Source organism: Larimichthys crocea, unplaced genomic scaffold (genome assembly GCF_000972845.2).
Source record: "Larimichthys crocea isolate SSNF unplaced genomic scaffold, L_crocea_2.0 scaffold560, whole genome shotgun sequence".
NCBI classification, from domain to species: domain Eukaryota; kingdom Metazoa; phylum Chordata; class Actinopteri; family Sciaenidae; genus Larimichthys; species Larimichthys crocea.
The window spans coordinates 158,327-174,444 of NW_020857324.1; the positions used below are offsets into that span (position 1 = coordinate 158,327).

General features: G+C 40.8%; 1 protein-coding gene across 5 annotated transcripts; it reads right to left on the reverse strand.

Annotated features, from left to right (window-relative positions):
* Positions 1 to 481: 481 nt before the first annotated feature.
* On the reverse strand, positions 482 to 14,399 carry LOC104939477 (C->U-editing enzyme APOBEC-2-like). 5 transcript variants are annotated; one of them, XR_002041833.2, is made up of 5 exons: positions 14,033 to 14,399; positions 6,718 to 6,942; positions 2,262 to 2,569; positions 1,221 to 1,273; positions 482 to 1,137 (listed from the first exon to the last, which is right to left on the reverse strand). XR_002041833.2 is itself a non-coding variant. In XM_019257430.2 (4 exons), the coding sequence occupies exons 1-3, from the start codon at positions 14,257 to 14,259 to the stop codon at positions 2,266 to 2,268; spliced, it is 756 nt and encodes a 251-aa protein (XP_019112975.1). In that variant the 5' UTR covers positions 14,260 to 14,399; the 3' UTR covers positions 482 to 1,137; positions 2,262 to 2,265. The 5 variants fall into 5 exon arrangements, 3 of the variants coding, with proteins under 3 accessions (XP_019112975.1, XP_019112969.1, XP_010754326.1); XR_002041832.2 differs by having other exon boundaries at positions 1,221 to 1,478; positions 14,033 to 14,397; XM_019257430.2 differs by lacking the exon at positions 1,221 to 1,273.
* Positions 14,400 to 16,118: the final 1,719 nt, after the last annotated feature.

A 16,118-nucleotide genomic window follows, 5' to 3' on the forward strand; every position in this document is an offset into this window, starting at 1 on the left:
CTCACTAATGGACTCGTTGTCTCTCTGGTCCCTGGAGTTAAACTTGTATCTTTCTGCAATGAAGTTTGTCTTCTGCACAGAATGTGTACGCAGCAAGTCAGTTAACTCTGGCAACTTCTTCTCTGAAGGTTTCTGTGGCGCACATAAGTCCATCAGCAGTGTGATTCTTTTTACCCACAATTGTCAGGAACACTGCTTTTGACTTATCATCACCATATTTTAGCCTGTTTGCTACAAAGAACTGTTCCAACCTTTCCTACTACGCTTCAAATCCTTTATTTTTGTTGAAACTAAAATCTTCACTTTTACCGAATGCCGCCACCATCTTCGTTGTACTTTCTCTTGTCTCGATAGGGTTTTCACTTGAAAAGACCCCTTTCAGCCTGAGGAAAATCCTATCCTTGTCGCCAAAAGTCTGTCAGTCTAACAAAAGAATGTGGGAATGGTACCTCTGGTAAAAAATGACAGAGAGAAAAGTTAGCGAACACAATGGATACTTTATTAGCAAGCAGGTGAAATCATACATTTGTTCTCTGAACCTGAGCTGCTACCTACATGCACCCCCCAAACAGCATTTGTACAACACAGTACATTGTGCTTCTGTTAAGCAGTTTATATGAGGAAAACTCTCACGGTGAATAATTTACAGTTTATAAAGAGTGTCTCCAGGTGAGGACTGCATGATTTGTTTAAAACCGTGTCATCAGTACACCAACCTTTGTTAATGTAAAAGCAGATTCTGCCTCCCTCGTTTTCCACGTGAGCTCGGTTACGCGGTCTGCTCGGTGCAGGTGAAATCCAGGCAGGTGAAGAGAGGAGTCCGGGATGTGCTCACCGAGCCAGGTTTCAGTGAAGCACAAAGCAGCAGATCTGTTAAAGTCCTTGTTGGTTGTGTTGAGGAGCAGCAGTTCGTCCATCTTGTTGACCAGAGAGTGGACGTTAGCCAGGTAAATAGACAGGAGCGCAGTACGAAACTCCCGCTGCCTCAGTCTGACAAGCGTCTCCGGCGTCCTTGGCGAAATCCATAGAGAGCTGCTGCTCCTCCAACAAGTAGCTCCGAAAAACTTCCAGGTTCAATGAAAACCAGTGAAAAAACTCAGTCAATCCGATGTTTATGAGTTCCTCTCTGGTGTATGACTAGAAAGGGAGAGCAAAAAACACAACAAATACAAAAAAACGCAAAAAGTAAAGGCATATTGCACTCCTCCAGTAAATGATACCTGGCTCTGCCACTCCTTTGCTCAAGGCAATCCAGACTCTTCTCATCTCTTATCTAGATAAGATAGAGTTTAATTATTAAGCGTGCGTTTAAGGCGGAACCCTGAACCCACAAAGCAGACCACAGGCATGGAAAGCCTGGAAGGTTTATTTACAAAATGCGACAAGAAAAACACAAGTGGTGAGGTCCAGGGAGGATTTTCAGGGCAAAAGGGTGAAGAGAGGAGAACAGACAAAAACAGGTCTTGAGCGTGGCAGGGCTGTAGGATAAAGCAGACAAACAAGCATTAAGGCAGGCATCCAAAAAATACAAAGACAAAAAGTCTCATCCAAAAAATATAACTCAGTAGCTCGTAGCGATGTTACTGCAAAGGCACAACAACAAACTGGTGGAGTCTGGGAGGGTGAACCAGAGTTAAATACTGCAGGAGCTTGATGAGATTAGGAGTTGAAGGTGTGGGAGCAGAGCAGACAAGACTAACATATCGTAACATTAATAATCCCACACTGGGGGAATTAACTGGAAATTGTTTGCACTCTGCTGGCTACGCCATTGTTTTCCGATGAGAGAACAGTAACGCTGTTGATCTTTCAAAGGGTTAGGGTTATATCTGCTTGCTGTTTACATCCCCCCCAGACACAAATTCATAAAATCCACTACGAAATTATTACTTCTTGGGTGTATACATGTATGTGTATATATTACATTACATTACATTACATTACATATATATTTTGCTGGATTTTATTTTAGACTTAAATTTAGACTACATGCTCTACCACCCAAGCCCCACAGCTGCCACTTGTTTGTGGAATAAAATAAAAAATAAACAAGGAATGAAAATGACAGAAAAATCTAGAAAAAAAAGAGCAGATCCGGAGCATCCAGTGGCCACGTTGTTAAGATAAACACCATATAATAATATATAATGTCCATAGTTCAACTAGCATGCAAACTCTTCTCTCTCTCTCATTCTCTCTCTATATGTATCATTCCTGTGTACAATTAAAATGCCATAGAAAAATGCCAAAATAGCACTTACTGATTCACTGTAGAATGTCAGCCAACTTCTCGTGGTAATATTCATAGTTTTCTTTGCAGTCTTCCCACAAGTTTAGAGGTTGTTCCTCATTCTCCACAAACGTGTCCCAAGTGTAAGAGAAGTCCAGAGGCTTCATCACCCTCAGCTTACAGCCAGCAGCATGCAGGGCCTTCAGCCCGGCCTGGATCTCTACTTCCTCACACTCAAACAGCCGAGCAGCAAAGATGCTCAGCTTGACATTTTTCCTGGCCTTCAAAACTTCTGCTATCTTTGCTGCACAAGCAGAGCAGGGACTGGAAGATACATACCTAAAGTGGAAGGAGAAGTTTTTATAATTTTCCAAAGAAACATTGACACATCTAAGCTCAGTTGAATAATTAAATGATCATGCATCTAATTTCTGGTCATAGAATGTTGAAATGTTTCTGTAAGAATTTGTTACTAAAGAGGCCATCGATTTTACATGCCAAGGTCAGTTTACTCATTATGAGGAGTCCTACTAAGCCTGTGTTACAAGCTAGGAGTGAGTAGTTTACCAGCAAAGAAGTGTCCACTAAAAGATGCTATTGAGTTGTATTGTGGGTAATGTAGGACCCGATGTTTTAGAAGCACATGCTGACATGCTGACATGTTACGGTAAGCATATTCTGTCATTTCTGGTCAGTGCACGTAGGGCAAGTGCTGGAGGGGGCACCAAAATGGCCCTAATGTCATGATGTAGGAAGAGTAGCGTAATTCCCTTCGTGAATACAGCTGTGCATAACGTGTGTGCATAAGGTGTGAGTGGACGAGCGACAGAGAGAGCAGCGGAGATGAGTGAGTGTGGATGGAGGAGCTGCGGGTTAGTGGGAGGAGTTAGGTTAAGAATAAATGTAGAGTGTAGGCTACAGTGTGTGATCAAATAAAGGCCACAGTTTCTCAAAAGCCAGCGCGGGGCTTGTGTGTTATTCCAATGCTGAAGAAAGTGAAGGGGGTTAACCCTGAAGTTGATGTGCAGTTTGGCCCCAGGAGATGCCAACTCCCCTGTGCACATGGTTAACAATTATAATTATGATGATCATAATGATGAATTATTTAAATGTATTATGAATTCTTAATGCAATATCCATTGTTAGTCTACTATAGGCAACATTTTCTCTGAATAATAAAATACATCATGGTTTGGTGCCCTAGCTCCCCCCATCACCCAGTGGTTTGTTCCATTAGGCTACAGCAGTCAGACACACACCCTAAAACAATATTTTTTTGCAGGGTGGGCACCACAAAGCACTTACACTTAGGGCACTAAATTAGTAGTGGTTCTGTTTCTGGTTGTTGGTGATACTGATGCTGTGGTTTGCTGCTCCTGTTCACCCAGGCTGATTTTCTCATATTTCTTATAACAGCGCTTTTTACTAGTTATACGTTTATTAATGGACTTGTTCTGCCTGAGCATAAACAGGTCTCTCATCCTTTTAGGGACTTTCAAAAATCTGACAAAATCTGTTTGTTTCACTTTCCAGCTTTGCTAACTACATAACTTAAGCAGCTTGAGGCTTAGTGAATTGGAGACATGGCACTGCACCACTGAACTAAATTATTTAAAAAGATCCCTAGCTGCTCTACTTAGCCAGCCCCCACACAGGTGGGAGGATGTGTGACTGTTGGAAGGAAACAGAGCCCTTAAGCTGAAGGCCACAGTTCACTGCAAAACCGCAATACGTTTCTAATAGATTCTCCCCACTCAGTGACATACCCACTGAGAAACAGACTAATAGTGGCTAGTAATTGGCAGCACCATTTTGTGAAATGTGAAGTTAGCATCACCAATGACAATAGTCAAATGCATCTCTGGGGCCAGAGCAGGGGACATAGAATCAAACGTAGATTCACTGTTATTTGTGTCGGCAGTAGTAGTAGTGACAATAGGTAAAATTTATATTCAAAAATTATTCAAAAAACTTAAAATTTACATGAAGTCGTACATACAGCAAAACAATGTCAAACAATTAATTTCAATGATTTAACAGGTTGATAAATGGGTATGAATAATCTGTCTTTATTTTATATATATATATATATATATATATAAATGTAATATAAATAAGAATGTGAGGTATCATAAATGATAGGATGATTTTGGACCTCCAGAATCAACTTCCCCTCATCCATGGTGTCAAAGGGGTGAGACGCCTTTGACCTGTTGACTTTAGGTCGGCCCCGCCCATTATGACATGTTCTTGTAGTGAAACTTGTTCCGTGGTGAACACGGAGTATTTTATTTTGAAAATAAACCAGGGTTTTATTTTATATTTTGTAGCCAATTTCCTTCCCCGCACAATCTGCTCTGTGCTGAATTTATGCGGCATGCTCCAGCGTCCGTGAAAAATAGAAGCTCTGCGTATATGTTGCAGAGAGCTGCCGGTCGCTGCAGTCGTTCCGGAGCCGTGACGCAGCGAGACTGTGAGCTGACACATTGACTAAAATTGAAACATATCGGCTCCGTCGCTGTGGCAAGCCGTTTCGGAGCCGTTCCGCATGCAGTGTATTTTAGGGGTTAGGCTTAGAAGTGGAGTACACCCTGCACAAGTCGCCAACTTATCGCAGGACATCATTTGATAACACTGACCATCAAATTCTACTACAGAGACTTAAGCAAATAATTGGCATTAAAGAAACTGTACTAAGCTGTACTAAGTCCTATTTCTCACATAGATCCGAAGTGTGCAGGTTAATTATGAATCCATGCACACCACATCCATTATTATATTAAGAATTACTCTATCAACTTTCATTTACATATATCGATAATAACAAATTATATTTATCGATCACGCCAAATAAAACCAGTTAGCTAAACTTCAAGCATGCCTCAAGGCAATAAAAACTTGGATGACCTACAATTTTCTGATGATAAACTCAGACACAACTGAAGTTCTTGTAATTGATCATCATCTCTGAAAATTTTCCTTGCCACCATTACCAAGTGCTTGCTTATAGTTGAAACTGTTGGGTCTATAATGTAAAATGTGATTAAATTGAGTTACACACACAGAGAACTACTTCTACTAAGCACTAAAAGTCCGGATATACATAAATACCTTTGAATTATTTAGTTACCTATCAGAAGCTGGTGGTTTAAAATATATTCTGCTTCATATTCATATCCTATTTTAGTATATTTTACATTTCTAATATTTTATTATATTCTATTTTAATACATTTTTATATTTTGTATTTCATTTTTTTGTATTTCTACATTGTTCTTCTTCCTCTGTGTAGTACTTTATTGCTGAGCTGACCGGTTCATCTTGTCCAACAAACCTTATTGTACTGTTGATCCTATGTTAACTTACATATGACAAATAAACCTGAAACTTGAAACTAACCCCTTATAGCCACAACCCTGAAAAGTACATGTACCTAAATGAATTGGCACATTTTAAATTCTGTCACATGATAATTAAATGTAATGTTTTATAATTGCTGATATATTGTGTTATGCTATAAACATAAAGACATTTAATTCATCATTGCCCCTTTAATATACTATATACATAATAGCTAATGTGTCTTAGATTAAACCAATTCAGCATATTCTGTTATGAGACAGAGTCAGCATACGCTTTTCACATCTGAATGTACTAATTTATGTTACTTGAGGAATAAGTATTCATTATGAGGTGTCTGAGCATAGGTGCATAGTTCCCTACTAACATTAGTATTTTTGACTACATATGGTTTACATGAAGATACTTGTTTTGTCACAGTAGCTGTTATCTTAAGGTCATCTGGACTTTGAGGTAATTTAGATAGAAAGGTACTTCGGGTCCCAAATGGTGTTTTTTCCTGTGTCTATCTCCATTTACAAGGTTGAGGAAGAGATCAGGTCCAGAGATCAAAGGGCCATTTGTTGGGGTATCCTGTCCTGGGAGAAGAGTTTCTTCCTCTTTCTCGGGCCTGTACGACACCTAGGCCTTTTGTTGGGGCATCCCAGAAGAGGGGGCTCTCTCTCATTCTCTGGCCTTTTATGACACAAGAGTTATAAACATTGTTTATTCTGAATGCATGTTCTCCCCCATGGTATATAAGAGCTTGCCCTGTATAGTTCGAGAGAGTCTTTCATCATTCGGCCAGGAGCTCTCCAAGTAACGTGTTACTTGTACGGTACTGAACTTGTTGTAATAAACTTGTTATACAACTAAGACGGTGTCGGCGGAACTTCTCTTCAAACATCAGCATCACCACCGAAAATACACTACAATTACTTTCATCCTTGACCTGGACTATTTAAATTAGAGGAATATACATAGTATGTCTATATGAACATGAATGAATGACAAAATATTTAAAACAGTAATGGAAACAGTGAGGAAAATATTGTCCAGACTTAAACATATTTAGCTTTCAAATATGCCACATTCTGTGTACTTCATGCCATGTTGAAGTACCATGACAGTTTAAGAGAGGTACATACCAGGTGACTGTGTATTTGAGTGTAGGATCATAGTGTGGCAGGCACTGTATGAAGAAGACCTCCTCAGCATGTGATCCAGTATGTTCATCCTCCAGATAGCCCCTCAGCAGCCCATCGGCTGTGTTCCCTTTATCGACCAGATAACACAGGAAGGTCTTGTTGCGGCCTGAGGAGTATTCCACATTCTTAAACTGGAATTTAAAGACCAAAGGATCAATTCGGTCCCTGTGTAAAAGAGAATAAAAGAAGGAAACATAATTTTACAAGTTTTGGAATGCAATTAAAAAAAAAAAACTGCTATCATTTAATTATTTTGTGTGAATTTGGTTACAGACTTTGGATGTACAGGTATACATTGATTAAAAAATAAATAAGGTTTACCTTAAAATGACAAAAGAAAGCATTACATATCTCATTCACCCATTCACACACACTCATACACTAATGGCATTAGCTGCCAAGGTGCCAACATCAGTTTTTAGATAGAGATAACCATTCATACACATTCACACACCAATGACACAGCCTTCGGGAGCAATTTGGCAAGTATCTTGCCCAAGGATACTTCGACATGTAGACTGAAGGAGCAGGGAACCACCGATCATCTGACCCACTCTACCCCGAGCCACAGCCTACCCATGGCATGTGGCCATATTACCTCCTGGGGAAGTTCTTGCACATCATTGTGTTTACATCGCTTGACTAATGCTTCAGTGGCCTTTGAGTTCCTTCACAATGTAGCATCACAGCTACACAGCAGACATCACACCCACAGTCACTTATTTATGGTGACTTGAACCTTGCTTCGCTGTCCTCCACTTGCCCCACCTTTACCTAGTATGTTAAATGCTGCACCAGAGAAAAAGAAATACTGGATCTACAGTATGCAAATGCAAAGGACACATATAGTTCTTCAACCTGACTCTTTATGGCCAGTGAACGTCTTGACATCAACACTGCCTGCCTCACAACATACTACTCTCCACTTCATAACTCAACTGGGACAAAAGGAGATGGTACTTGACTTCAGGAAGAAGACACCTCAGTATTATGAAACCAAAGGTGGGTGTTCACCTTAACAACAAACTGGTCAGACAACACAGAAGTCCTGTACGAAAAAGGTCAAAGTCAGAAAATAACACCAAGATTTCTAACACTAGACAGCTGGAGAGTTACCCAGTACACTGAGCAACCTTGGAAGGTATGCAATCTGTAGTGACAATAAGAACCTCGGTCGTTAACAGTTGTTAACTATGCAGTGCAGTGACAGTCAGTCAGACAGTCAGTCTCATTGAGATTAAAAAACACATTCAGTTAGATGTATATCATAACATGACTTAAGACAGAAACATCTTTTGGGGAGGTTTTGGCCTCAGCAGTAGCATGTCTGGGATAGTCCTGTTCCACCAGATTACAGTCAGTTTTCAGGTCGGCCTTTAGCAGATTATGGAGAAGTCAAGCACTCACACACCATACATGCGCACACACACACACAAACACACACACACACACACACACCATACACACTCAGGAGAAACACACATACATTACTACATTTGCGTGACGCTCAGAACATTGACTACGTGATTATAACAAAGTACAGGATGGTTGGGTTCATCATATCTGGTGACTCCACAGGAAAGAGCAGCAGTTTCAGATATGCAGTGACTAAGCAATACAAAAAAAATCCACGAACTAGGACAAGAATCAGCCCAGGGCACTACTAGAGACACTTGGTAATGAAAAGCAGATTGGAATTTGTCTAGAATGTTACATGCAGTCAAGACGGCAGTGAGCTGTTTGGCAACAACTTTCTCAAAAATAATAATAAAGAAATACAAAAGTCAGTGGCTGCTATAGTTAGCAAGTCCCCTGTAGCCAGTGCTGTTCCACCAAAGCTGGTTTCAGCTAGCCAGCCCCCGAGCAGCTGGGAGGCTGGGTGACTGTCTGAAGGAGGCATAGCCTTAAATTGAAGCCCACAGTACAATACCAACCAGTCCACGTTTCCCCACTCAGTGACACACCTGCTAAGGTCCTTTTTGACACCAGGGGCCATAGTTAAATGTATTCCAGGGGCCAGAGCGGGCGGTATCGAGTCAAATTTGAAACTGCTGGCTAAAGATAAATGTAGATATAGTAAGTATTGTTATTCACGTCGGTGGTAATGACTATTCTACTAATATGAATGTTTCATCTGTGTGTGCATACGCCAAAATGTCGGACTCCGTAGTGTTCTCTGGACCCCTACTTAACGTGACCAGTGATGACATGTGTAGCCGAGCCGCATGTAGTCATTCCACCGCTGGCTGTTGAGGTGGTGTCCAGCAAACGATGTGGGCTTCATAGATAATTGGACACCTTTCTGGGGAAAACCTGGTTTGATTAGGAGAGACGGCATCCATCCAACTTTGGATGGAGCAGCTCTCATATCTAGAAATATGGCCAAGTTTATTAGTGGACCAAAACCGTGACAACCCAGAGTTGAGACAGGGAAGCAGAGTTGCAGTCATAGACACTTCTCTGCACCTCCATTAGCTCGGCTGTCCACCCAATCATCTAATATAGAGACTGTGTCTGTCCCCTGTCCACCTACATTAAAGATAAAACAAACAGAAGAGGAGTTCTTAAAAACTTATTAAAAATGAAATCAACATCTCCAACAGTCCAAAATAAGAGAATTAAATGTGGCTCCTGAATATCAGGTCTTTGTCTTTTAAAGCTGTTTTAGTCAATGAATTAATACCTGATTATGATATTGATTTATTTTGTCTCACTGAAACCTGGCTGCAGGAGGATGAATATGTTAGCTTAAATGAATCCACTCCTCCTAGTCATTGTAATAGATAGATACTTTATTGTCCTGCAAAAAATTACAGAAAATTTATATCTGCAGCCTGGTATGTGCCCTTCATACATACATACATAAATACAAGATAAGTTGAGACAACACGACATAGCAACAAGAATATATACACATTTATCACATTAAACACACAGTGGTTACCGGGGTGCTTTGTTTAGGGCTGCCATAGCAGAGGGTACAAAGCTCCTGCCATAGCGAGCACGTTTGCAGGTCAGGGTCCTGTATCTGCGTCGCGATGGTAGCAGTATGAATGATGAGTTGAGGGGGTGTCCGGGGTCGTGTGTTATATAAAGAGCTCTGCATGCAATGGCTGTATTGTTGAGTTCTGAGAGATGGGGGGTGGGGAGACCAATGATTTTAGAGGCGTGGTGTGTGATAGAATGTTCTTATTTGAGGCAGTTAACATGGTATAGAAGCAGGTTAACCAGTAGAGGATGACGGATTAGACTATGCTCTTGTACAGTAATAACAGAAGATAGGGGGCAACAGAAAGTGCTTTAAGTTTGCGGATGGCAGAGAGTCTTTTTTGGCAGCGTTTGTGGATGTCAGTGGTGTGATGATCGAAGTTCAGTTTATTGTCCAGGGTGAGTCAAAGGTATCTGATGGGCTCAATATCTACTGATTCACCGCTGATCATTGTGGGGTTATGGATGAGGTTGTGTGCCGAGCTATGGATGCTGGAATGTTAAAGATCAGTTATTTTGTTTGCTTGACATTGAGTTCTAGGTGATTGTTTGTGCACCACTGTGTGAAGAATAGTGGTGTGTCTGTGTGAGTGTGTGTGTGTGTGTGCATGCTTGTGACAGCTGTGCATGCTCAGTCTGCCTGTGTGTGGTGTGTCTGTCTCTCTATCTATGTGTTTGTGTCTGCGAGAGACAATGATAAAATGGCCGACATTAAAAATGTAGTCTTGATAGTCTGATATCATACACAGACTTCAATAAAATTAGTCAAAGGCATGCTTGAGGTTGCCAAGCAACCAGGGTGAGCTGCAGGTCAGATTAATTAGACACAGGTGCTGCATGCACTGTGTCTGTCCCACTGAGATGCACAGTATATGTCTGAATGATCCCCCTCGAAGGTGACCAAAAACAACCTATAAGGTATGCCTCAAACCAAAATCTAAAAATGACCAGAAAAATGCTCGTCTTGTGGATCATGTCTGTGCCAAGTTTCAGGCAAAACTTGTATAAACTTTGGCCGTAGGAGTCAGAGAAAGCACACGTGGTGCCTCCTCCTTCCGGAAAGATTTCTGCTCCGAAATACATGGGAGTCTATGAAGTTGTGGGTAGTCGATCAATTAACACGTAGCGAGCCAAAACTATAACAGAGACAGCTTCAACAGTGTTATCACTGCGACCACCTTAAATTTTCCTACGTTTTGATGGTATAATCATGTCTGTAGCTGGGCATTTGAGGCCACCATAGTTGAAAACGTTTTATTTTTTCACTGATCGTTTTGTCATCTTCACACTCTTGCTGATGATGTCATCACTCTAGGAAACCACATACACACTCATTATAATGATGTCATCACTCTAGGAAACCACATACACACTCATTATAAACGAGAATTTGAGTACAAACCTGCTCAAATTTGAGCCTTGATAGTTTAAAAACGGTAAAAGATTTTGAAAAAAGTTAAATACGAGTTTAATAGTTGAAGAGTTTGTGTACAATTTGAAATTTGAATTAAGTCTGTAGTAGTAGAAATTGTTTAAATTGTAGAATGTTTGTAGAAGTTTTGTAGAATGATTTGAAGTTTGTGTAATGCATTTTAATAGGGAAAATATTTGCAGAAAAAGGAGCCCTTTGGGCCCCCACACCAATAATAATGCCATGAAACACGCAGAAGAACAATAGTTGCTAGCTCTGTGAGTAGTTGACAAGTGTCGTAGGCACTCGTCACTAATAATGCCATGAAACACGCAGAAGAACAATAGTTGCCATAAGCACTCGTCACTAACTAGAAAATTCCCGCAGAAATTTTGAGAGTGACGAGTGGTCTGTATTCAAAAACCACACTTCAAATGGTCATTTTTAACATGTTTATTTAGACACAGGAGCAGCTACCGCGCTAGCAATTAACATTAGCGGGTTAACAGTTACCATGTCTTTAATTTTTAGTGGCTAATGTTAATGAGTATATTAGCATTTGCATTAATTTTAGCATTGGCCACTCATGTTACCAGTTAGCATGTCTTTACAACTAGTGCTAACACGCTAGCTGCTCTGCTGTCTCTGACGTGCTAGCAATTATCATTAGCATGTTAACATTAGCATGTATTCTTAGTGACTGAAAAATAGCATACAAATTTTCCGCAACTCAAGTCTCCCGGGGGATTCAACTCGGCAGGTCAGGGACGGCCGCACGGTGCGGGAGGATCCCCTCGTGGGACCTCTCCCTGGCGCTGGCTGGCCTCCGCTGGGCGCATTACCTACGCGGTGGCTCTGGGGCGAAGGTGGCTCACGGCTCTGTCCGCGAAGTTTACAGCGCCCGCCCACCCGGCCCTTTCCGGGACAGTAAATTTACGGATGATCCGATTAGTCGACTAATCGAAAAAATAATCGGTGATTAGTCGACTATCAAAATAATCGTTTGTGGCAGCCCTAAACACAATACAATTGGGGTAGATGACTGGATCTACAGGAGGATGACATATAGCCACAGCACCTGTTTCTGTTGCATGAGTCAAGCAAATAAACAGGGTGGGGCAGCTGGGCAGAGCAGAGCTAATTTTACACTGTCTGACTGGAGACTGTGGTTCCACCACACTATTATTAGACAAACTGTGACCGAGCACTTATTGCTTACAGCTGTCTTTTGGCTCCCACCCAGCTGAGCTCAGTCTACCAGGCCAGAAAATACGAGGATGCAGGGAGATAAATAGATGATCATTTGCATGCAATCAATATGTCTGTGTATAAAGTTGTATGAATATAATTCATAAATATAATTCATATACATGTGCCTCTTTATTTATGTTGTTATCTCATGTTTTATCCCTACTGTATGTTGTGTATGGGTGTGACTAACTGTTTGCAAAACCCAAATGTTGACCACTCCTCACCTAAGTCTAGCCCAACCCCTCAGAATAATCTCAGGCTCAAAGAGTGTAGTGTAGTGTGAGGTAAATAGACGTGCATTCATATGTATGCTTTACAGTTGGTCAATGTAGGCAGACTATTTAAGTGTTATCTTGAATTAGTCCTGTTGTCCAAAACAGTTTTAGATAGGATGAACTAGTTTACTGGCAGACAATTGGCCAGTTTATTAGGTATACCTGTAAAACTGTATGTTTATAATTGACATTGCAGTGGCGAATTATACTGAAAGCCAAAAATGCTGACTAGTACAAGATGACTGACTATAACCTTAGCAATACACATATCTGACAGTGTCAGCAAAAAATTGATCTTTTTTGAGTCTAGTGCAGGGGTTTTCAAAGTGTGGGATAGTGGGCCCCCCTCCTTACAAAGATATGTGTCTCATCACTGTGCGATGAAAACCCTGCGAGATAGCCCCCAAAGAGTAGCAAAAAAAAATCCACAAAACGATACAGTATGTTTTATCTTTGCTGTTTCGTGGTCAAAACTTCTTCAATCACGAAGGTCCTAGTTGGTGATGAGTCAAAGGTGAATGTGGGCGGTACTAATCGATTCTCCTGACTCTGATTGGTTGACAGGTGTCAATCATCAAAATCCGCCAATCAGGACATCCACACTCTATGTTGTTTTAGCCTTAGCAGCACTGCTAGCTGCTACCGCGGCTGCTTCATATTTTTTTAATACCGCTTGTTTTAAACATTGCTTCGTATTAAAACTCGAAGTCTTCTTTCCTCCTTTTGGAATCGTCGCTGAACAACTTTTGCAAATAACTGATGTTAATAACTGTTGTTATCTTCTGCCACTATGAAAAACAACCACACCTGTGAAGACATGTTCATTATTAGTCTGGCAGAGACGGGGCCAGGCTTGGGTCCTGCCAATAAGGCACATTTGAGCACATTAACAAATAAAGATATTTAAAATGTTTTTACAAATATGTTTTTGATGTTTAAAAAAATAAAGATGTGAGTGACATTTATTGTTGAAACCTTTTTTTCAAGCCTTCGTGGAACATTCAAAGCAACATCAATAACAGTAATAAAAGTAATAAAAAATAATTGTGTGTGTGTGTGGGGGGGGGGGTTAGGTTATTACTATAAATATGACAATAGGTAAATTCATCATTTTTTCTGGCCCAAATGTTTCTACCTTGGGCATGAAAGATTCATAGATTCAGCACTCCTAAAGACAATTCAATCAAATTAAATCTCAGTGTAAGCTTGTGGAATCAATGGATCCTCTCTCCTCCTTATTGAAGCCAAAAACAACTTGTCTCAGTCATACACAGCTTAAGCTCTGTCTATTAAACTGTGCCATGAGCCATACTTCATGATATGGACCTACCCTGTGATGATTTCAAATGGAGGTAGTTCCATCGGCTCAACTTGAAAATCTCCATTCTGACTGATGGCTACTGCACCATTGTTGACAGCCTCAGCTGATGACACCTCTCCATTATCCACTGTCCTCTGTCCTTCTTTCTTCACTTCCTTTACATCCTCGGTCATTTCAGTGGACTCCTTTTCTTTTCTCTCTTTTCTTCTCATTAGTGAATTACCATTGTCAGCCATGATGAAATAATGACTGTATATAAAATATGTGGCTTCACAAGTCTGTTTAGAAACAATTAACACAAAGACATAAATGAAGACAGGAGGTAAAGACAGGGGACAGCAAACTAAATGGAGGACAGACAGAGAATGAGGAGAGACAAAGTGAGGGGGAGGAGTGTAATGATGATGATGAGGGCAGGGGAGAAGCAAAGGAAGAAAGTATTGCAAGAGAGGGAGACAGAAATACTCCCGGATTGGATCGTATAGTTCATTGGTTTGTCCATAAACCTGACTGATACTTGAAGGGCAGCTAGTTCAATCAAATATTAATCAAATGAGGTGAACACATTATTTTGTATTATTAGTTTGGCACAGAAGGATAGAAAGATACTGTATTCTAACTCAGCATACTTCATTGCCCATAAACAGCTTCACTCTAAAAATATCAGTATTGGCACTAGCCTTTAAAGGCACATATGGGTCAACTAATGGTAGACACACACAGGCAGCTGCAGCTCACAGACCAAGCAGGTCTATTTAGAGGGTGGGGGAGGTAGAGTCCCAGCTTTTTCACTGTGGGCAGTTGTTTCTGTGCTTATCTGCATTTCTAATAGACTAAGATAGCAGCTGATCCTGTCAACTGTTACATAAGATACATGCAGTATTTGACCTCAGTCTGGCAGGGTTGAGTATAATCGGCATACAGTGCTATTGGATAAAAGTAAAGGGCTGATAAATCGGGCTGAATATTGCTTAATAAAAGTTATTTGATCTCTTGTACGATGGTATAAGCATTCTTAGTCAGTGTGTTGCCTCTAAGGCATAGGTGTTAAACTGGCCCGCAGGCCAAATATAGCCCGCACTGTAATTATATTTGGCCCCAAGGAAATACCAAATGACTAGAGCTGGCCCACTGGTATTATACAGCACATGTACCGCTAATACTACAAATCCCAGAATGCTCTGCTCGTGTTTTGGCGCGTCAATCAGTACAGGAACCATAAACACCCTCTCCTCTGTAGACGGTAGTCATAGAAACCTCATGCTGCTACTGGCATCATGCTACCCATCCCAAAAATGGCAAAAAGAAAGGCAGAAAACAGGAGCTTTCTGGACAGGTGAGAGGCAGAATATCAGAATATCTATCTATAAAAGACAAACCTGTTTGTCTTGTATGTGGAGCCAACGTGGCTATAACCAAAGATTACAACATTAGAAGACACTATGAAACAAAACACCACAACAAGTACAAGGACATGGACATGACTCAAAGGCGCCAGAAAGTAGAGGAGATGAAAATAAGTAATATCACGAAGTGAGCCTGCTGTAAAGGAGAGTTTTATTGTGGCAGCAGAGATCGCAAAATCAGCCTGGCCCGGCCCTTCAATGAGGGAGAGTTTGTAAAAAAAGTGCATGATGAAAGTTTGTAACTTTGTGTGCCCAGAGAAAAAGCAAGCATTTTCAAATGTGAGCCTGAGCAGAAACACAGTAGCTGATCGCACATGTGATCTTGCCACCAATCTATATGACCAGCTGATGACAAAGGGAAAAGATTTTGCTGCATTCTCCCAAATCCCAAAATTCTCCAATCTTCACCAAACTTTGAATATATAATGGCAGTCTGGCCTAAAATACATTTCCACAAAATATTCTGTGATTTTCATAGCGCCTCCTAGTGGAAACAAAAAAGACCACTTTTACGAGATGACGTTCAGCTCGGACAATATTGACCATATCCACCTCAAACTAAGCATGGATGTTGTCAAGGCCTTGGACTTGACATCTGAGAAATAATTTCAACTCATTTGTCCACGAGGAGGCGCTGTAATGAACAAAATTGCATGTGAGCTCATATCTCAGGAACGCTTCAGCGAAAC

What these genes read in the sequence shown, in the direction of transcription:
- LOC104939477 (XM_019257430.2), bottom strand. Translation starts at nt 14,259, where the DNA reads ATGGCTGACAATGGTAATTCACTAATGAGAAGAAAAGAGAGAAAAGAA. An exon ending in CCATTTGAAATCATCACAGG is followed by an intron (nt 6,943 to 14,032) that starts GTAGGTCCATAT and finishes TCTTTTACACAG; the next exon opens with GGACCGAATTGATCCTTTGG. An exon ending in CTCAAATACACAGTCACCTG is followed by an intron (nt 2,570 to 6,717) that starts GTATGTACCTCT and finishes CTTCCACTTTAG; the next exon opens with GTATGTATCTTCCAGTCCCT.